This window comes from Malus sylvestris, chromosome 3 (genome assembly GCF_916048215.2).
Source record: "Malus sylvestris chromosome 3, drMalSylv7.2, whole genome shotgun sequence".
Classification (NCBI taxonomy): Eukaryota; Viridiplantae; Streptophyta; class Magnoliopsida; order Rosales; family Rosaceae; genus Malus; species Malus sylvestris.
In genome coordinates this window covers 4,820,942-4,842,411 of record NC_062262.1, presented here as the reverse complement: position 1 = coordinate 4,842,411, position 21,470 = coordinate 4,820,942, and the positions used below count along the sequence as shown (strand labels likewise).

The 21,470-nt window shown below is 38.8% G+C and overlaps 4 protein-coding genes and 1 pseudogene across 4 annotated transcripts; 3 read left to right on the top strand and 2 right to left on the bottom strand.

Annotated features, from left to right (window-relative positions):
• Nucleotides 1-1,288: 1,288 nt before the first annotated feature.
• LOC126616425 (cationic peroxidase 1-like) lies at nucleotides 1,289-2,850 on the top strand. The gene is made up of 3 exons (XM_050284475.1): nucleotides 1,289-1,533; nucleotides 1,696-1,890; nucleotides 2,130-2,850. The coding sequence occupies exons 1-3, from the start codon at nucleotides 1,297-1,299 to the stop codon at nucleotides 2,688-2,690; spliced, it is 993 nt and encodes a 330-aa protein (XP_050140432.1). The 5' UTR covers nucleotides 1,289-1,296; the 3' UTR covers nucleotides 2,691-2,850.
• Nucleotides 2,851-4,203: 1,353 nt separating this feature from the next.
• LOC126615449 (cationic peroxidase 1-like) lies at nucleotides 4,204-5,995 on the bottom strand. Its single transcript, XM_050283274.1, has 4 exons — nucleotides 5,673-5,995; nucleotides 5,257-5,448; nucleotides 5,018-5,183; nucleotides 4,204-4,901 (listed from the first exon to the last, which is right to left on the bottom strand). Exons 1-4 carry the CDS (start codon nucleotides 5,883-5,885, stop codon nucleotides 4,513-4,515), a joined length of 960 nt encoding a protein of 319 aa, XP_050139231.1. The 5' UTR covers nucleotides 5,886-5,995; the 3' UTR covers nucleotides 4,204-4,512.
• Nucleotides 5,996-7,577: 1,582 nt separating this feature from the next.
• LOC126615448 (protein TIC110, chloroplastic-like) lies at nucleotides 7,578-14,220 on the bottom strand. The gene is made up of 14 exons (XM_050283272.1): nucleotides 13,596-14,220; nucleotides 13,321-13,504; nucleotides 13,165-13,230; nucleotides 12,969-13,067; nucleotides 12,704-12,770; nucleotides 12,231-12,295; nucleotides 12,053-12,147; nucleotides 11,671-11,798; nucleotides 11,482-11,582; nucleotides 11,148-11,364; nucleotides 10,778-10,932; nucleotides 9,348-9,473; nucleotides 8,275-9,246; nucleotides 7,578-8,138 (listed from the first exon to the last, which is right to left on the bottom strand). Exons 1-14 carry the CDS (start codon nucleotides 14,090-14,092, stop codon nucleotides 7,896-7,898), a joined length of 3,015 nt encoding a protein of 1,004 aa, XP_050139229.1. The 5' UTR covers nucleotides 14,093-14,220; the 3' UTR covers nucleotides 7,578-7,895.
• Nucleotides 10,109-10,712, top strand: LOC126615450 (uncharacterized). The gene is made up of 2 exons (XM_050283275.1): nucleotides 10,109-10,325; nucleotides 10,429-10,712. Exons 1-2 carry the CDS (start codon nucleotides 10,109-10,111, stop codon nucleotides 10,542-10,544), a joined length of 333 nt encoding a protein of 110 aa, XP_050139232.1. The 3' UTR covers nucleotides 10,545-10,712.
• Nucleotides 14,221-17,891: 3,671 nt separating the features above from the next.
• On the top strand, nucleotides 17,892-20,453 carry LOC126615471 (putative tRNA pseudouridine synthase; annotated as a pseudogene).
• The last annotated feature ends 1,017 nt before the right edge of the window (nucleotides 20,454-21,470 follow it).

The window sequence follows — 21,470 nt, the reverse complement described above, 5'->3', positions numbered from 1 at the left end:
TTGTGTGGACACTTCCCTGTGGTTTAGCTTATGAGCCGCATGCTATTATATGTATAATTTCATAAGAAAAAAACAATAACATTGGATTAATCAAGAAAAATATCAAAGTTTTGTGGATGATTTTGTAACGAATATCTTATATAAGCTTATTCAATTGTATGTTGGAAGACTCAGACCAAGTGTTGTGATTGTGTTACAGGCTTATAGCTCAATTCGATCATATTGGAAATGTAGTGGCATAACCAACGAATGAACTAACATACTTCACAAGCTCAAAATCTATAGAATACATTGAATCAAAGATTAAAAACAAAAAGTGCATGCATGTGTTGAAAGGATAAATCTTGCAAGGGTTTAAAGATGTTGGGCTACTCCTCATATTATCAATTAGTTTTATGGTAAAGTCTCAATTTTCTTCATGGTATCTCCCACATGTGTTAGGCTTGAAATTTTTCCACAAGTGAGTGTGAGCATGTGAAGGTATAAGAGTCTCACATCGGTGAAAGGAGAAACTTTGTAGGAGCTTATAAGAGGTTGAACTACTTCTCATATTAGCAATTAGTTCTATAGAGTAGAACCTCAACTTTCTTTATGTGTGACTAGTAGAGAAGTTTGATGGCGGGCAGCAATAGGTGCGATGGAAGAGGAGGGAAGTGTTGGGCTACCGCCTTTTAGGATTAGATTAGACTTGTTTAGTCATCTATGCGTGTCAACCAAATCGACGGTTTTAATGTAAAGTAGCATTCTCATGATGCACCGTACATTTGTTTGATACATATAAATGGTTCAAGGATCTCCAGATTGAATGATCTTTTGCAGAGATGATATTTAGATAATGATAAAAGGTTCCAATTATAATATATTTATACGATGAAAATACGTTAATCATAAGTGGAAACACAAGGATTATCCTTTAGAAATCGTGGTAAACAAACAAATTTAACCAAAATGTACGAAGTATACAATCCCAATTATTTTATTCTGCATATTGGACCATTGGAGGTTAGACCGAGTCCACGATCAATAGCGTGTACATGGTGCAAAATCATTAATAATGTTTTATTGCTAAGTTATTGAACTAATTAACCTCTTGATTAATTAGTCTATGCATGAAATGAAAGATTAACATTTAGTTCTGCATTAGCTGCCAATGAGATCAGATGCACTAATATAATATGAGAATAATGATGGCATCATATGAAGCTAACAACATTCCACCACCTCTATATAAGAACACTTTACCTCTTCAACTTGTTGCATGCAATTTCTGAAGTTATCTAAACTAAAATATATACAATGGCTTCAGCTAGTTGTCATCCATCTGTCTTCGTTTTTGTCACTACTATTTTACTTGCAGCTGCTATTGTGATGATCCCTACTTCATGCACTGCACAACTCACTTCTAATTTCTATAAGCAATCCTGCCCTCAGGCGCTGCAAATTATCAGATCAGTTGTCAAGCAAGCGATTAATCGTGAAAAGCGCATGGGAGCATCGCTACTACGTTTGCACTTCCATGACTGCTTTGTCAATGTAGGTTTCAAGTTGTTATATCTCATTGATCTCTTTTTTCTCTTTCTCGTTATTGATTTTAGCTTGATACATGCCGTTGCTCATTCTCTAATAGTTTAAGCATTTAGTGCCCCGTTTATTATAGCATGTAAATTTTCATCTTGGAGGTTGATGCAATGGCAGGGGTGTGATGGATCAGTTTTGCTGGATGACACAGCTAACTTCAGCGGTGAGAAGACTGCGAACCCAAATCTGAACTCAATTAGAGGTTTTGACGTGGTCGATGACATTAAGGCGACTCTCAACAGAGATTGCAAGGGAAATGTGGTCTCATGCGCAGACATCTTAGCCGTGGCAGCTCGTGACTCCGTTGAGATTGTAAGTGTTAAAAAGTCTTCAGCCTTAATGAGTAAGGTTTCATTCAGTAATGTTTTCTCACCAGTTAATTTTGGCAAGTAATGTTGTTAGAATAATCTGGAGTTTGGACTATACGTTTAATTAATAATTAACTTATCATCGTAACCATCTGGTCCAGATTCATAGTCTACTAACATAACATATACCAAATTATCTTAATTAGAAGATAAATTAATGCAAAGTCTTGTGCTTGTTTTTAGTTGGGAGGTCCTTCCTGTTCCTATGAAGTACAATTGGGTAGAAGAGATGCAAAAACTGCAGTCTTGAATGATGCAAACAGAGATCTTCCGCCTCCTATTTTCAACTTCTCTCAGCTTCTCTCCAATTTTCAATTTCAAGGACTAGACCTGAAAGATCTGATTCTCCTCTCAGGGGGGCACACCATTGGCCAGGCTAGGTGCACCACCTTCAGGACCAGAATTTACAATGAGACCAACATAGACCCCGACTTTGCAGCCTCGTTGCAAAAGGGCTGTCCTTCAAATGGTGGTGACAACAACTTAGCACCGATCGATTCGACTGCAGCAAACTTTGATACCGTGTACTTCAAGGCCTTACTGCAGAAAAAGGGTCTCTTCCATTCTGATCAGGAGCTCTTTAAAGGTGATGGTAGTGACAGTGATAATCTGGTGCAGTTTTACGCTAACAACCCCCAGGATTTCAAAACAGATTTCGGGGCTTCCTTGATCAAGATGGGTAACATTAAGCCTCTCACTGGTTCTGATGGTGAGATAAGACTCAATTGCAGGAAAATCAACTAGGACTTAATAGGTGTATGCTAAAAGCAACAGAGTGAAGCTCATTGGACAGTTCAAATATCCACTGCATTAGAAGTTTATTTTGAATAATTGCTGAACTCTTTTATTAAATGTGTCTTGTATTAGTTATTAATTTTTTTTCTCCTCCCTACTAGTAATCTAATCTTGGTTATTGAGTTGGTAAATGGTATACATGGTATTCGAAATTCTTTGTTAAAAAGGACGGGTTTTTTACGAATGATGTCACTATCATAATGTCAAAACTGTATCAATATCACATAAATATTTTTCAGTGCACATGGTATCTACCAATGTCAACGTTGTATTTTCTGTCTATTCTCTAATAAAGAACTTATGTTTGTAAGCCTACATTTGAACAAATAAAGATTGACCAAAATATTATTAAGAATGAATCTCATATTGATTAGAAGATGAATCTTACATGTGTTTATAAATAAGTTGAGTTACTCGTCATATTTACAAATGAGTTTTATGGTGAAATGTCAAATTTCTTCAAATAGATGCTAATGTCGGAACAAGTTATGTGGTTCCAGTTTTGCACAAAAATAAACCCATAAAAGAAACGGAACATAATTTGTAAGACTATAGAGTACCTTCATGACCTAGCGAGAAACAAGATATATAAGATCGATTATTTTCAAATCCTAAATCATTTGGAGCCCAGAAAAACCAGAGAATTCTCTAACATTTTATTAATATAATCAAAGATTAGAAACTGTTGCATCCTAAAGGTTGCTTATATAGTGCCTCATAACCCAAGAATATAAAAATCTCATTCTGCGCTAGTAAACAATAGAATTTAAACGAATTTCCACTAGGCTCGTTTAAAAGCAACGAGTCTTGCATATCTTATCGTCCCCTTCGAATTCATATATTTTGGGTTTAAACTAACATGCCAATTACCAAAGTTACGTTAATTTCAACAACCTCTGAGAAGTCCAGAATATTTGTGAATTGCCAATTCTCCAATTATTTTTCTTAATTGATTGTCATTTCTTTTAATTTTATTGCATTTGCATGTAAAGGCTACAACACTTCACATGAGCAAATGGCTTTATTTCAGACTTTTATAAAAACTATGAAATGATTGTTCTCAAAAGTTTAAAATTTTCCAATTAACTGTTGATGTTCAACCATTATCACATAATATAGATCATTTTTCTTAATGGATCGCCCTTTTATTTTTTAATCTTATTGCACGTATAATATCTCAATTTCTAGGCTACATCCCTATGAGTATAATAATGACTATATTTCCGATTTGTCTAGAGACTATGACATGATTGTTCTACAGAGTTTGAAATTTTCCGAGTAAATATTCTAACCTTATGAACCGATCTTATTCAACAACTAATTACATATTATTGATTTGATAAAAAAAAAATTACATATTATTGATTCGACAAAAAAAAAATTACATATTATTGATGTTGAACCATTAAATACATATTATATATATGTGTGTGTGTGTATATATATATATATATATTAATACAACGATATATGTTTATACTAAAGAATGGACTGACTAAGCCATTGGCCATCTTTTATAATTAGTATCAAACTCGCTATTTCCAAGAGTATCGAAGAGGAATATTACTTAACAATAGAACTGACAACCATTGCAAAGGATAAATTATTCAACTATGTATTATATAAAAAGGATTTGACTTTGATATTTTAATTAAATTGGCCTGCCTCTTTCTTTTTTTTTTCTTTTTTCTTTTTTGATCATTTTGTTATTAGAACAGAGAATCTGACATTACTTGGTTTTACGGAACTAGATCATTTTAAATGGCTCGGATCAGTTTATTTTGCGGCAGTTGGTACGAACTTGACCAGTCGTTCCAGTAAGCGGGCTAAGGCTCCCCATTTTCACCATGGCATTTGCAAAATCTGTATAAAAAGTTCCGGCAGTGGTGCTATAAGTTGTAACCAGAGAATCTGTTGATCCACCACTGAAAAGCTGCTGATCAGAATGCAATAGACCCTTTCTATTCACCAGGTTCTTAAAATAAGCGTTGTCGAATATGAAAGGGCTTGTAACATCTAGTGAAGAAAGGTTGTCATCAGTCCCGGAGCTCGCAGTACAGTTTGATTTCAAAGATGTAGCAAACGATGAATCGATGTTGGTCTCATTATGTATCCGAGTTCGAAACACTAGACACCTTGCTTGACCCATTGTATGAGATCCTAGTCACAAAATTTTGATAATACGTAAATCAAATATTATTGCTTGGAAGTCAAGTAACTGAAATTCAAGAATTTCCCAAACATATTGTTGCTTTTTTCGTTATATTTGTACTTACCAGAGAGAGCTACCAATTCTTTGGTAGTAAATCCTTTAGTTGAGAAAAAAGAGATGAGGTTATTAAGATCTAGACTTGGAGATGGGATTTCAGCATTTGCAGCACTTAAACTTGCTGTGGTGGAGTCTCTTCTGCCCAATTGAACTGTCCATGAAGGCCCTCCCAACTGCATGACTATTTATACATTAAAAATCAATTTTCATAATTTTACTCTAACTTATGCATTAAATGTTACTTACCGAAAGAACTGAATCGCGAGATGCAATGGCAAGGATATCTGCACAGGAAACAACCCCAGGGCAGGCACTTTCTAGCTCAGATTTTATAGTATCAATCACTTCAAATCCCCTCAATGAGTTTGTATTTGGTAACGCCGTCTTTTCCCCAGTAAAATTTGCAGTGTCATCTAATAGAACAGATGCGTCACATCCCTGTTTGAAATCACACGAAAAATTCGTTAATACTAATAATGGCCATGGAGAAGGATTATATAGTTGTCTTTGACTGAACTCGGATATTGCACAAGAAAATTATTCCTGTAAAGCACACACATGGATGCAAGGTTCCTATTTTCTTTAATTCTACAACAAGAACTATTTTATGGATGTGTGTGCTCGCGAATGTGAGAGAGGACGAAGGGTATAAAGGGGCATACATTGACAAAGCAATCGTGGAAATGGAGTCGGAGCAAGGATGCCCCCATGCGCTGCTCCTTCACCACTGCATTAATAACTGCATTCCGAACAATGGAAAGGGCTCGAGGGCACGTTGTCGCGTAGTGATTGGAGGACAATTGAGCAGACGATATTCTAAACAGGAATAAAAGCACAAAGAAGCAGAATCTGATAGTGTATGAGATAAAAGCCATAGCCGGAAAAAGAGAGGGGACACTGTACTTCTTTTCCTCTTTACTTTCTCCAGTAGAATGGAGCTTAAAATTGTATAAATAGAGGATTACTTTAGTGGACTATTAACTGTTTGCCGATTTACTACTAGTTGTTCTAGGTCAAAGGTCCTAAGGTTTAGCCAAACGACCAAAGTTGTCTGATTTCAATTATTATCTGAACCAGTAAAACATTGAGGAAATTGATTTTTGCACTTCGCTTTTAGTCTCACACGATTTTTTTCTAGCGTCAAGATTGAATAAATCAAAGAAAAAATAAGGGACAAAAGCAAAGAAATGAGTTAAATTAGAAGGAGAAATTGGGAGTTCCGAAGTCACTACGCAAACATCAAACATTAGAAATTTCATCAATTTTATTATTCTTTAATTAGTATCTAACCCTTCAACCCAAACTCCACTTCATAGGAAAAGTGTCTAATGGCCTACAAATTATTGTGATGCAACGGAAATGTTACTCCTTTGTTTAAGGGTTCGGGTCGTGGAAATAGCCTCTTTGCAAAGCAAGGGTAAGGCTACGTATGATAGACATCCCCCGTCGGGCCGCACGAGGAGCCTTGTTAGCCTGTGGTCACTCTACTTTTCCAAATAGTTTTCAATTGATCAAAGAGGGAGGAAACAAAATACTGGTTAATTTGACAACATTTTTTTCATGAAGGTATCTAATTTGTTAATCGAACAAAGGGTTGATGCCACTCACATGTTTTTCACATGGTTGAATAAAAGTTTTTGCGATTTCCCCAAACTTCAGAATCTTCCAACACCTTGTAGGTATAGGCACAAACTTCATAAGTAGATATTCTTACTTTGAACGCGGATATACAGATTACTCTATCATGTATCTTCGATTACGCTCAAGTTGTTCTCCTCCGAATGTGGCAAAGCATGCTTCATAGAAGTCTTGTTTTACCGGTGTTAGTGGTCTCTAGAGGATTAAATTCAAAAGTTTTCGGTTTCCTTTGAATATGGCTGGTTTGTATTTGACAAATCCATATGATCAGCCAAAGTAAAATCATGAAGGGAAAGATTACGAATGAGATAATATGGACTTAGTGCACCTATGATAAATGCCTTTTATAATCCATTTTTCTTAGCTCATGATTACCCTTACTCCCCCAAGTTGATAGGGTCATCAATGTCAGAAGAATGTTTTGCCAATTATTGACACGGGCTATGTAATTCTTCAGAGTATTGACGACGGTCGTTAGCTTGGGTTTTCTATTTGACAGAAGGATATTGTTAACTGCCACTGCCACAATATCCAGGGATGGTGATTCCAGCACAGACGCAAATGAGCCGCGTATCGTCATGAACAACTGACCATTCCAAACATCAACAAAGAGGGTAGGAATTTCTTGGATGCCAACATCAAGCGGACACGATATTACCAATTAATGAGTGGACACTGAAATGACATAAAAAGAATGACCCCAAGCCAACAAGACTCCCCGCTTTGCGAGGTCCGGGAGAGGAACATCTGTTATCCTTGCAAAGCAAGGAGGTTGTTTTCACGACTCGAACCCGTGACCTTTTGATCACAAAAGAACAACTTCTCCAAAATTTGACTCGCCGCGTGAGCTAAACCATAAATTGACCTGAAAATTAACTGTAATTCCAACAGTTGTGCATGTTAATGACTGAAACAAGCATAGTTCAACATTTTGTCTGAAGCCCAGGCAGAGCAGGAGCAACTATCAAATTCCAAACCAGAAGTGGTCTTCCCTGATACATTTGATTTAAAACATTCTAAACCAGAAGTCGAAAATCTCGTCGTATAACAAAAATTAAACGATGCAACAAACTTATTCTACGGCTATCCAGAATTTTCACAATTGCATTGACAACTTGTCTATAATAATCACATTATAAATTCTCTCTCACTAGCTCTCTTTGTCAAGGAAACATGGATGATGAACAAAAATCAGCCAAGCAGGCAGAGGCCTACTCCCCGGTGCGCCTTCTAAGCCTCAGAGACGATCAGAATACAAACTTTTCCTCCTCCGCACCGATGGTTTGTAATCTATCTCCCATCTCCAGGAGAGCAGTGGCCATGCTGTCACTAATGCCCAAGAGATACTGCAAGCGCGATAATTTCTCTGGTGCCGCGTCGCTTTTCATGTATATGCCAAAGAGATCGGCCAGCTCCTCTGGAACTTCCCATGAAAGTGGCTTGGCAGGCACAGCTTTGTCGCAAGCTAGCAAGTCATTAAGAGAGGAAACCTGCAAAAAGCACAAACAAATCATCAAACTCTGCCATTCAATCACATTTAACGGCCTATCTCCACTGATTCACTAATCAAAATTAGCACGTAGTAGTTACAGGACTAAAATAATAAAAGATACAACAAATCCATACCACTCCTTGACGATTTCTCTGCCTCAGAAGTGACACAGCCTGAATCAGTGAGTTTGATAATCTGGTCTGTGCAAGCTCTCGAACAACATTCTTGGTCTTCTCAGCATTAATATTGAGATCTGCTGGGATTTTCTCATAGACTTCTTCCTCATCAAACTCTCCGGTGCCTGATGAGAATATCTCATCCACGGTCTTTTTGAACAGACTTTCTCGCAAGCTCTCAGATATCATGCTGTCTAAATTAACACTTGATTCTTTAAGTTCTCTTATCTGCTTAATATTGAGCCTCCCCTGACCAATAGCGGTTTCAATCGCAGCTGCCATTTTTGTAGTAGTTATATTCTTTATTATCTTTTCCACGTACTGTGGAGGCAAGCCAACTTGCTTCTGCAATTCATTAAGTTGCTCTACCCTGGCTTTTGTCAATTGTCCATCAGCTAAAATCACCTCTGCCTGTTGCCTGAAAGCTTGCTCGGCCAGGCTCCTGTGTACTTCAACTATCTCCGTAGTGCTTAAACCCAATATCGCCCCAAGCTGATTTAGTAGCACATATTCTGAATCATCCTTCTTTGTAGTGATCTGAGCACCAAAGGGAATCTTCTTCACTTCCCCAGTTATACAAAACAGCAAGTATGTTTTGTATAGGTCAGTCCTCTCTCTTTCTTCCAGATCATCTTTAAGAGTTATCTCAGTCTGGCCAGGCTTCCCCAACTTTGCAGCAAGCTCCTTGTCGGGTCTAATCTTTCGAAGTGTCTGAATAGATTCCCATTCCTCATCCTCCAGGACTTCTGTCTCTGGCTCCTTTATTGGCTCTTCTGTGGCGGAATCAGATGATTCCCCTTTTATGTCTGCCACCAATTCAGTCACAACCAATGTGTTGAAAGCTATCATCTTTTTAAGTTCTTTTGCAGACTCAGTACGGCTACCAACTGACCGTGCTCGTTTTACATAGTTAATAAAAATCTTTCTTACCTGCATAGATTGAAGTAAACAAAGAAGAGAGCATGTTAAATTTGAATTCACAAACTCTACATTAAAATATAAATAAATAAAGCGATCAAATGGATACTCACTGCCTTGCCAGCAATAGACATGGCAGCCTCCCTAGACAATCGCAGACCATGAGCTGCCTTTCTCACGGCTTGTTTTACATCAGCGTCGTAACCATCAACACCAGATGCAATTGCGTCCTTCACAACCTGGACAGAAACCACCGCAAGAATCAGTATAAAGCCTATTCCAAAATAGCAGACTTTTCTTAACATATTTACGCATGTTTATAGTGGAGGCTCTAATAGGAAAGCTAAATTAAGGAGCAACTTAAACTAAGAAAAAAATTATGGTACATGTGCACATGCAGATGATGGGTCTTATGGAAAACCACTATAAGGGTGCGTTTGTTGCACCGGACTATCTCGGACTGGACTAGCTTTAGGGACTAAGTTGGACTGGGTTAGACTAGACTAAGCTGGACTGTCTTAGTGAAGCGTTTGATGCAGTGTCGGACTAAACAACAGGATAACAACAAATTCTAATATTATATTTTTTCATTTATATTTTATTAATATTTTATATTATTTAATACATATTTAGTAATATTTTATTACTTCCACTGTCTATTTGCTTTTTCATTCTGAAACCACCCATCTCCATTTCTTCCTAATTTTGCTCCGACCCTCTCCCTCTCTTCGTCTTTTTCTTTTCCTTTCCACTCTCTCCTCCCTCAAAACAGCGTCATTCATCACCCCCTTTTGTTCTCTTTTTTTTTTCCCTTTCCTTTTCTTTGCTGTTGTGATTCCTCTAAAGACCGAGGAGAACGCTAAGCCGAGGGAGGATGACAACGAGCCCGAAGAAGGAGAGATCGTCGGCAACCAAGACTCGGCGTCGTCGAAGCCTTCGAAGGGAATTGCGCCGCAGTCTCACGCCCTGGAGCACTCCTGGACCTTCTGGTTCAATAGCCCTGCCGCAAAGTCCGCCAAGTCCAAGCAGGAGGATTGGGGCAGCTCCATCGGCCCGATCTACACCTTCATTACTGTCGAGGAGTTCTGGAGGTTAATTTCTTTCATTTCATGTGGTTTTGGGTTTAATTTTGTTTGGTTGGTAGGAAAATTGAGAAAAGATTGAATTTTTGCGTTTGTTATGTGCTTGCTGTAGTTTGCGATAGAACAAATTTGGCCATTTTTTGGTGGTGGAAGAACCCTCGCAGGGAGGAGGAAGATGCCCAGAACTCACAGAAGGGCTCTCAGGGAGGAGGAAGAAGCCGGTCTTAGCAAGTCCCATGGTTTGGGGAGTGCCTCGCTAAGAACCTTTAAGGAGGCCTCTAGTCCACACGAGTCCCCTTTAGTCCCACTTAACTTAGTCCCATCACCTATCAAACATGGGACTGTAGTCCAGTCCAGTCCAGTCCCTCCTAAGGAGGTGAAACAAACGCCCCCTAACGGTCCATGCCAACCAAATATCTCAGATACCAAACAAAGGAGCTTAAAAGAAAAATCGTAGTTACCTTTTCAAACAAACTGCCACAGATATCTGAATGGGCAGCCTCAACCGTCTGCTGAGGTATACAAAGCATGACCCGTAGCCTTAACAATGCAGCAACATCATCCTCATTCAGCTCTCCATCAGCAACACACTGCTGAAGCTTTTGCCGGTAAATTTCTAAAAGAAGAACAAGTCAGATTCTGAGAGGGACAAAACAGAATATTAATTATAACACCAAGGTAGTGTTTGGTTATGAACCAAGGGAACAGATATTCCTAAATGCACATTAACTGTTTGATCCACGAAATAAAAAAGGAATGTCCTCGGTGAGTGTTGAAAATTAATGTATTAAAAAAATTTGTGCAAAGGACAAGCATTGCAACTTCCATTACCTTCATGAATCTGGCTGGCTCTTTGTGGATCAAAATGCAGCTCCTCACAGATATTTTGAAGGAAGGCTGCTTTGCTGTCTGCAGCTTCTAACTCACCCGATGCAACAGATTGTGAAAGACATTTACGGTATACCTTCGAAGTAACATCAAGCACAATGGATTCTGCCTCTCGTTTGCCCAAACCAAATATATTCCTTAACTGATTCAAGGCCGAAAGCTACACAGGCAAAAATCAATCATAAATAAGAATAGTAGAAACGGCAGAAGCAGCAATGGTAGCAGTTTTTAAAGCAGTTTATAAGCAAAAAAAATATGCATGCCAGCCTTTGTTTACCTTACTCTCTTCCAAGCGACCTGTGGATAAAGAATCCGTAACATATGCTCTGAAGAGGAGCTTCAAGTCGTCCATCTTTCTATCAGCATCGTAGTCGCCACCTAAGTCAGAGACACAAGTAAGTAGAGCTGGGGTGTCCAAAATTCAGCCTTAGAGAAGAACAACCAAGAGACCAGCACAGATTCTTACCAAGTAAAGAAACTGGCCCAACCCCAGGTGCAAAGCAAGCTGCATCTGGCTGGTTCTTTAGTGAGATGAGCAAACTATTGAGTTCTAGCATTTTATCGAGCTCTTCCACAACTTCTGTGATTCCAGCACTGAAAAACTAAGTCTATTAGGACCTACTAGTGTTAAGTTTGAAAATCATTAATGTCATCGGAAGCAAAAGTTCTTAACAGAAATTAAACAAAATAACATCTTTCTAGATTCATATTTTGATCTCGGACTCTTTCATACAAAAATAAAAAATAATAACCAATCCCTGGGCTAAACTTGGATGGTAGTGGACTTAAGTATTTATACAAATAACATAGGACTAAGCTGCACTTATGTATGGAAGTAGTGAACTTACGCTGATCTGGTTCTGGACTTGAGTATACGAAGTGCTGCTGAAATATTTGCCTCAACTAGTTTTCTTGCATGTTCCTTGAACAAGTCCTCTGCGTGCTGCATCAACAGAATTATCCACATTAAGAAACAACTAAAGACAAGATAGTGCAGGTCTAGCAAATACATTGCAAAGAAGATACCTCGTCAGAGAGCCGATACATGCGTTGTGCTTCTTTAAGCTTAACAAGCTGCTCTACTCCAATATCTGAGAACAAGATAGTTAAATTTGTCAGGATTTGGCGCATAAAAGGTGTAAGAGCATTACAAGCTTGCATAAACAAAATGTTGAACTCGTCTAATAAAAATCTTTATAAAAAAAAGTTACTTAAAAAGGGATTTGGAGAAAGTAAGATCATATGTCTAACACTGGCAGTCTCTTTGAGATAACTAACAATTTTTACCTCATATGGTGTCTCAAATTGGACCATCAAAGTAATGAAATTGTACCATCAAATATAAATGTAACAAAAAATCAAACAAATTGTTCCTTGTATCCTATGAACCATTCTCTACAAGAGGTCAAATTTAAAAACAAATTTCAATTACTCAGTGTGTATATTCTACTTCTAAATCGGTAGTGAATGATAAAAGCCTTAATGAATGATGCGGTTACCTCTGCCAACGGATTTTAACTTGGAAGCGTATAAACGCTGGGCATTATCACGGATAGCCAGCTCAACCTGTCAGAAAAAGGAATGATGAATCATGCAGCAAGAGAAAAAAAAAAATGAATAGCAAATTACAAAATCATATGAGTCTGACCCAATTAAGTTTCTACGACCATAAAACAACTAGAAAGATGGCAAGAACATTGACTCCGGGCATACAGCACAAAGAACAACAATTTCATGGGTCAAATAATATACTAGTTATGATACCTGGGAATCAGTAACTTTAAAAACACGCTTCCAAGGTAAGAGGAAAGATGAAGCATCCCCAAACACAAGAGTCGAAACATAAATCAGCTTCTGAAACGCCTGCACTGGAGACTCACTAACAATGGTCAAAGCCCTGTACCTCAACTATTCAAATAGGGTAACAACAATCTCAAAGTTTCTGGCAGCAAAGACCTACCCGACGCTGCTCTAGATCACCCTCACGGTCAGTCTCAAGTCGCTGTCTGAAAATTCGCCTTCCAATCTGAAACCCAAAAACCACCAACATATTTAAAGGTGAAACAAAGAGTAAATTCATTTGCTTTCACAAACCGAGAAGCAAATAAAAACCCACCTCCATATGCATTGAAGCTGCTTCGGGGTCATCGATTCCCAGAGAATTCTTGAAGCTGACGATTGTGTCGACTTCGTCGCCTTTGAGTTCTTGAGCTCCAGGAGGAAGAACAGAAGTGACAAAACGACAGTACAAATCACAGAGCTCGGCATTAAACGCCTCGTCTTGCTTGCTCACACCATATCTGCAAAAATTAACAAACTTTAAATGCAAATTCAATCAAATTCACTGTAATTTGCACGACCCAGCTGAGAATTTTGTTACTTAATTCTCACTTTCTCGCAATGCCTTCAATGTCCTCCTTCTTAACAGCTTTCGGGTCGTCGAACCCGGCAACGTAATTGTGCAAGTCAACCGCGGCGACCTCGGGAGCACAAGAGTTCATAGCGTATAAGGCGGCCCCACCGGCGGCTCCGAGCACCGCTGCACCGCCATAAGCTGCATTTTGGGACTTCCCCAATCGGAGACCCAACCCATAACCCGCAGCCACAGCTCCAGCGAACACAATTGCCGACGTCACTATCCGGAGCGGCGGCGAAAGCTTCTCCACAACGGGCTGGATACCGGTGAGCTCTCTCTTGCCGCCGAAGACATCGGGAGGCGGCGGTGACGCATCTGTTGGTTGTTCCGAGGAGGCGGCAGAATTCCGGGGAAATGAGACCCTGAAACGGCGTCGTCGGGAGTGTACGGAGGTTGCGGCGGGGAGAGAGATGGGGTTGAGGAAGGGCGAGCGGAGAGCGGAGCGGTGGGGAGTGAGAGTGGAGGGATTCATGGGTCCCACTGTAGCGGGATAAGGGGAGACGACGTCGTTAGGGGAGGGGGGGGGAAGGGTGGAGGGAGTAAAAGGGATTTTGCACGGTTTGGAATCGGACACTTTTATAAGGTTTGACGGAAAAGAACACTGAGGATTGGAGAAGATAACCGAGTGAAAGTGAACTACAACGTTAGGCTACTTGGGCCTAAAGGATATGGGCATGGTCACAAATGCTATTGGGCCTAAATATTTATTTTTCTTTACCCGTGTGAGTCCCCACTTGCGATGAAACCCTAGCAGCTTCCTATTTAAACCAAGCTTAAGGAGCCGTTTGGTTCTCCTCTCTCTAGAATCTTTCTTGACACGTCTCAATCCCGATATCTTCAAATATCAAGGTAGACACGTGCTGGCCGATATCCGAGGATGATGAAGCCATTAAAAACATGCATGCTGATAAAATATGTAATTAGAAAGGGACACACTAATGTAGAATCGTGTTCAGAGCATACAACTAATCAAGAATAAAGTGAAAGAATTACGATAGAAAGGAATGAACTAAGGAATGAGTCATAAACAAAGGAGACTCAAATATCCCTACGCAGAAATGTCTTGACGCCATAATTGTGTGCCTCGATTCTAACTCCTCTCCTGAGGGGGCGCAAAAACAAAAAATGTGAGTGGACCAAAGTTTATAATAGTACTAATAATACGGAAACTGATTTCTTTCTGAACATACTAACCTCCTATTTTGAAAACACATATATACTATATAGTAAGTTTTCTGAAAACTCTAGCATGCCATGAAAACGTTCGTAAAACATGCATAATGTAAAACCATGCTCAATACTGAATATATCGCCGCCCGAAGGTAAATCAGTAAATCTCATCAATATTGTACTATCTAGGGGTATCTTAGTTGCCCAAAGGCAGTACCTATCCATCATCCAAAAGTGAAGTTGTATGACACTGGGTTACGCCAGTGAAGAAACCATGGTCCATCACCCGAACATGAAGCTATACGACTCCGGGTTACGCCGGAAAAGAGGATATAGAACATCACAAACCAACACTAGTCGTGGCTAGTGAAGTTGTCCGACATTGGTTTTGCCAGTGAAGCTGGGGTTATGTCATCAATATCATCAATTCCTCATTCGCCCGAAGGCAGTACCTGTCCATCACCCGAAGGTGAAGCTGTACGACACTGGGTTACACCAGTGAAGAAGCCATGGTCCATCACTCGAAGGTGAAGTTGTACGACTCCGGGTTACGCTGGATAAGAGGTATATACATAAATACCCTCAAATGTGTCATATGGCCATATACGTGTACATACCCATGTTGTGTGGATGTGTTGTATGATAACCCGCTAAACATATCTCATCTCAAATCCGAAGCTCAAAAACTCAAAGCCTCATCTCGTAAATCCATGATACCACATATTCATAAATCCATCAAATAAATCGTATTCATAATCCATAGAAATTCCTATACGAAAGTCAAATAATTTATAACCTTTCGTAAAACGTAAATTCGATAAATCATAAATATCTTGTGAAAGCAATTTAAATAAATCATAATCTCTCCGTAGATCCTAAATATAGAATCTATAAAAACTTATTACAAAACATGCTCCGTTCATGAAATATGCAATGCATGTAAACCTAATATTTTTATAAAACCATGTAAGTTTGGTCCACTCAAAAGTTTTTCATTGCCCGGGAGCCGCTCGAACTAGCGAGAATGGTGTCACTTCCCCTTAAAAACACAATTATGGACCATTTAGTAAAACTATACCCAAACGATAGAATATGGAAAAACGGACGGCGAATTCGAATTCAGCACGTCGAAAAACCTAAGGAGGGACCTTCGGTTTCCCCCCACACACCACCACACAAGCCGCCACGAGGCGGCAGCCTGGAAGGCCACCCGCTGCCGCACGCGGCGGTCGGCAGCCCCGACTGGCCAAAAAATTCAACAACTCCAAAAATTTCCAAATTTTACAAGAATGAATATCTCAATGAGATAAACAACTTTCTTACCTGGGTCGAAGTCCAATTCGGCCGGAAAACATCTCAAATCACCCTCGATCCATCGCAAACCCTTGAAATGGGTGTTCTTGATTCGACGCCAAAACGAACTTCGACGCCCCAAGAAATGCATGGGCTTCGTTCTTGAGGTTAGGATGAGTAGATTGGTGGTGGTATTCAACGGTAAGGGTTTCCATAAAGGTGGATCGTCACTGTGCACCCATTAACACCGACAGGTTCCATTCTTCATGAAACTAGGGTCAAACTTCTTCGATTTTGGGGTGGAATTGGTAGAGGGAAAGTCATGGAGTGTTTCTCAGGTGGTGAATGGCTACAAATCGCTGGAAATCCATGGTGAAAGGAGTTGGAAACCATGGAGGCCGTCAGGTCAGGTTACGGGTTAAAAATGGGGTCTGGATTCCCTCTTTTTCAATTGGGCAGCACCCATCTCCTTTCTCTCATGTTCTTTCCATCATAGCCACACATGTGACATTAGATTAATGCTTCAACAAAATTTGAAGCTGAATGACCATTTTGCCCTTAACTTCGTTCGTTAATAACTCTTTCGTTATAACTCCAAATTCAATTCCACTCACGCTCACACGTTCTTAGCGACGAGTACTATAAGAATACACCAAGAAAATGGATCTTATGTGACACGACAAGGTGGTCAACAAAAGTCAACGTTTTTACCTCGAAGGGAATTTTTGTAGTTTCACATTTTAAAATTATAAAAACTGTAATATTTGGGGAATAATCGTTACATTTCTTCAACCTCTCTCTTATTTCTCTGAAACCCTAACTGCTCATCTTCCAAATACAACCCAGAGTCACGCCTCATCTCTCTTCCTTTATTCATTTCTCTCTACTGCAACCTTCCCCAAAACAAAACCACATAACCGTCGTGCATCAGTTCGACACTCCTCCGCCATTGCCTCTCAACCATCTCGAGCCTCCAACGCATAAAGGTAAATTCCAGTCCTCCCTTTCTTTTTCACTTTGTCTGCAACATTAAGGTTAGGGACAAATTGGTGGAATTTGTCTTGTGCATGTTGTTATCTGTATTAGGGGCCATGGATCCGCAAATTAGGGTAGACAAAAATGATGAAATTTCAAAGAGATCGTGAAATTTCAGATATTTATGAGAGTTTTAGGTCAGTCCAAGGATTTGAGTTTTGATACATTTGGGTTTGGATGAAATTTTAGATCTTTAGTAAAATTCATGTAATTTGATTTCAAATCCAAATGCAATAAACCCTGCTCTTTACACAAACCGTAGTAATGGAATTGTCGATCAATTTGGGCACATTATGTTATGTTCTTTCAGGTACATCCATAGTAAGGGGTCTATGAGGGTCTCAACTGGCTCTCCAACAATATTGCAAACACGATGAGCTCATCTTGTTGTTTTGTTGCATAAATACGACGACTTGATGATTTTGAAACTAATGTTTGCTTCCCTTTGTTTTTATTTTTTTTGCAAACTTTGAACGATCGTTCAACTTTGGCAACCGTTTCTTTGCAATGCGTCAAAGTGGAATTCTTCTGTCCTTTTCTGTTTATGAATCTTACAATGTTATTTGTCCGAAGAATGTATTTTGGTATTACAAAGTTATTGGTGCCCTTCTAGATTCGATTTTACACTCTCCATAGACTTTTTTTCGAATGCATATTCCTGTCTAACCCGATTTGACATTCCGACCTGGTTCAGGCGAGCCGACCTGGTTCAAACGCTGATAATTTTGGTCCGATTTGAGCAACCCTATCCGATTTAGGCGCTTGATTAAATCATGTCTGGTTCAATCGGACTAACCAGGTTCAAGCGCCTGATCAGTTTCGATCTGGTTCAACTGACCCGATCCAGTTTATATGGCTGATTAATTTCAGTTCAATCCGACACTATATGATGGCTAATTAAGATTCTACTCATGGGTTGATTATTTTGGTCCGGTCCGCCCTAGTTTTGACCTAGCCCAGACTGCCTTTCTAGTCGGCTAAATCTGGTCAGGTTGGGTTTGATTGGTCTGATCCAATTGGGTTTGGGTAAAAATGGCAATCAATAAAGCTCATTTATTAACTATTTTTCATTGAATATGTTTACGCTTTTCCACTATTCTTCTATTTTTTCTCAGTTGTCATCGAAATGGAAATGGAAATATGGAAACATCCTCGAGGGAAAACACCGGTTTGATGACAAACATAGGGCACCCCTAAATAAGTGCAGCTTTGTTACAAGTTGTTGGAATATGCCTACAGAATACAAACTTCCTAATCTACTAGATTAGAATATCACGGAGCTAATTAATGATCATTGAGCTAATAATCTGCATCTTCATTTAACACCAATTGTTGGGCATCAATCTTTATGAAATTGGGTTGAAATGTTTTGACCCTTCATACATATTTCATTTACTAGTTACTCATTGTTCTAATATGATCCCTTATGGTAAAAAAAAATTGAATCAAACTCATACGGTCCATATTCATATCGGAGACCCAAGAATACAGAGTTGGAAAGATTTCATTGAAATTGTTTGTTTTGAAATTTCTGGAAAAGATTGTTCTCTCCATTTAACAATAGGGCCATCATGCTTATTAAGCTGGTTGCTTTTAGGCCCACCCAATGGTGTAAGCCAAGGAATAACCAAGGAGCCCAAGACCCAAGGGGTTTAGAGAGTGTTGTCCTCGAGCATTCAAGCCAACCGAGACAAAAGAAGAGTTGCCCGACCACATGGAACACGTGGGCAAACTGATAGTTTTGGCATAGATCTTGTGAACGCGTGAGTCGGAGAATGGTGGAATTGATATTGTAGGTTCACACAATTGCTATGATGATATCATTGAAAATGGAAATCCTGAAGAATGCATGGGTCGGAGACCCTTTTGGCATGGATCTTGTGAATCACATTAACTCTTAACTGCATGGTAATATCAAAGTTTTCAACATTTTGCCTGCGCAGAGGTATGATTTCCTATCAAAGTTTTCAGCATTTTGACATGCATTTCCCATTTAATGTAATTGTGCCAATTTGTAGATATTAATCAAATCTAGATTTTCTTGATATGTTCCTTGGGATGGCATGCATATTCTTACTATACAAGTTTATCTTACGGTAGTTAATATGTTCCTTGGTGTGGTGTTTTTGTTTTCATTCATTTCTTTAATGCCGTTACGATCATTTTAGCGCCTAATCTAGTTGATGCTTTGAGATCTTGAATTGATTAGTTTATCTGTGAATTCATTCTGCAGAGAGAACATCCTTTTCATAATTATACTATACGATCTAAATACACGTCGAAGCTTTCCAAAAAACAATCACCTAAACATGGAAAAGTGTCGATACCAAGCCGATCAACTAGAAAGGCAATAGCCTCCGACTCTGTGTCTGAGGAAAGTGATGGGGAAGAATACTTTGATTGAAGAAATGCGTCAAGATCAAATGCCGAGGTACTGAACCAAAATTCTTCATTTTCTAGCAATACTAATGACAGCTTACTCAATGCTTGTAAGAAGCAGTGAGATGTTCTAAAGGATCAAAGTGCTGGTTCGGTGCTCCATGTAAGATGGTTATATGAACCTGATGAAAGAGATCGAATAGGTGATTCTCATTTCAGAAAGATTTTTCAACTTTCTTGTGGGAATGTAGAGAAATCACTCGGACATAATTATGTTGAAGTTTCCATATGGGGAGAGTCTTTCATTTTACATCAAAGTAAGTCATTTTTGGATGACCTTGAAAGTTCTTTGACACACACACACACACACATAATAGTACTTTAGTTCATCACATCTATATTTTAGATTTCACCCTAATAACTAAGATATTTTCTTACTGCCGTTTGTCTACTTCTTACTGGGAGAATTAGTCCACTAACAATAATCTTTGTATGCTCACCAAATCTGCAAAATGGTTGGAATTGTTGTGGCCCTAAAGTATAAGTTACTCCCTATAAATATTTTGACATTGTCGTGGCCAAGTTTTCCCGGGTAGTCCTACCACTTGCCCCATCTGAAGTTTTGTTTTTAAGAGGGAACAGGTTTTCAATTAGAGTAAAAAAAAAGTAACAAGGCCTGAAATGACGACAATGGTTGAATCAGAAGAAATAAATAAGGCGGTTGACGATTGAGTTCTTTATATCTATTATGTTGCCTCAAGTCACAAAGTTCTTAGATCCTTCAGGATCTCCTTGGACTAAATGGGTTGAGAAATTAGATATAAACACAGGCATTCCAGATATAGAGTTTGGATGAAGTCATGAATGCTTGGAAATTATGGAAGGAAAAGTTTGCCGGTTTTACATCAGTCTCAAACCAAAGAGACAAGGTAGATGCCGATGATTGCACTAGATAAAGTTTCTCATGCATGGTTGATTGGGATCTAACCAGATCACTGTTTTATGTTCCCTTTGAAATACTTCGAGATCATACAAGCTCAAATGCAAAAGGTGATACAACTTTCTTTATATTAACAAAATAACGTGCTTTCGTAGGCTTGAATGTCTTTGAAAGCATAATATGGGGAGCTTTCTTCTCTTTAGAATAAGGGCTTGATAAGATGCTTTATCTATGCAAAGTTGCAGGAATATTTCATAAAGTTAATATTTACAAGGACTTTGGTGTTGTATGCAAGTGTAACAGACTGTGGATTTCATCCAAAACAGCACTGGTTATTCATTGACGATGCTGACTCGGTGGAGATCAACTAGTTCTTTATCGATATTTTCTTTTTCAAGTTTGCCTCGACTTCACAAATATTAGAATTTAATAATAGTATTACTGTAATGACAAATGTAAAGATCTTAGATTGCCAAGTGTCAATAGATTAAAAGGTGTAAGGTAGTTTAGTTGTTAAGCAAGGTAGTTACCAAATATGTAAAGCTATAAATAGCCAAAAGTGGATTGGTTAGAGGTTAAGAAAAGATATAACAAACAACCCAGATTTCTGAGCTTTCTCTTCTTCTTCTTCTCTCTCTCTCTCTCTCTCTCTCTCTCTCTCTCTCTCTCTCTCTATCTTTTTCTTAGTTTCTTGTTTTTCATCTTTGCAAATTCAGAGGATTTGTTCTTACTTTTATCATGGTATCCAGAGCTGGCGATTCTCTTGTGGCGTTGCTAGTTGCTTGATTTAAGATAACGAAACCTAGCGTTCGAGTTGCTGCGACGATTTGGTGTTGGTGTGTCAAGATTCTTAGTGTTGGTGCATTAAGAATTTGGGGTTTTTTTTCAAGATTTCATTTCATATCATTGGAATCTTGAGTTGAAAGCATGTATGTTATTCAGATTTCTAGATTTCTTCAATTTTGCTTCTATTTTCTGAGATCTTGAAGAGTTTGTTCAATTGCGATGATTCAGATTGTCGACTATCAGATCG

Bases quoted from the DNA above. Each gene is read 5' to 3' on its own strand.
- LOC126616425 (XM_050284475.1), top strand. From the start codon at position 1,297: ATGGCTTCAGCTAGTTGTCATCCATCTGTCTTCGTTTTTGTCACTACT. The intron at 1,534-1,695 runs GTAGGTTTCAAG...ATGCAATGGCAG, and splicing joins TCCATGACTGCTTTGTCAAT to GGGTGTGATGGATCAGTTTT. The intron at 1,891-2,129 runs GTAAGTGTTAAA...GCTTGTTTTTAG, and splicing joins CTCGTGACTCCGTTGAGATT to TTGGGAGGTCCTTCCTGTTC.
- LOC126615449 (XM_050283274.1), bottom strand. From the start codon at position 5,885: ATGGCTTTTATCTCATACACTATCAGATTCTGCTTCTTTGTGCTTTTA. The intron at 5,184-5,256 runs GTAAGTAACATT...ATAGTCATGCAG, and splicing joins CTCGCGATTCAGTTCTTTCG to TTGGGAGGGCCTTCATGGAC. The intron at 4,902-5,017 runs GTAAGTACAAAT...TTTTGTGACTAG, and splicing joins AGAATTGGTAGCTCTCTCTG to GATCTCATACAATGGGTCAA.
- LOC126615450 (XM_050283275.1), top strand. From the start codon at position 10,109: ATGACAACGAGCCCGAAGAAGGAGAGATCGTCGGCAACCAAGACTCGG. The intron at 10,326-10,428 runs GTTAATTTCTTT...TGCTTGCTGTAG, and splicing joins ACTGTCGAGGAGTTCTGGAG to TTTGCGATAGAACAAATTTG.
- LOC126615448 (XM_050283272.1), bottom strand. From the start codon at position 14,092: ATGAATCCCTCCACTCTCACTCCCCACCGCTCCGCTCTCCGCTCGCCC. The intron at 13,231-13,320 runs GTGGGTTTTTAT...TTTGGGTTTCAG, and splicing joins CAGCTTCAATGCATATGGAG to ATTGGAAGGCGAATTTTCAG. The intron at 11,583-11,670 runs GTAAGAATCTGT...TCTCTGACTTAG, and splicing joins TGGGCCAGTTTCTTTACTTG to GTGGCGACTACGATGCTGAT.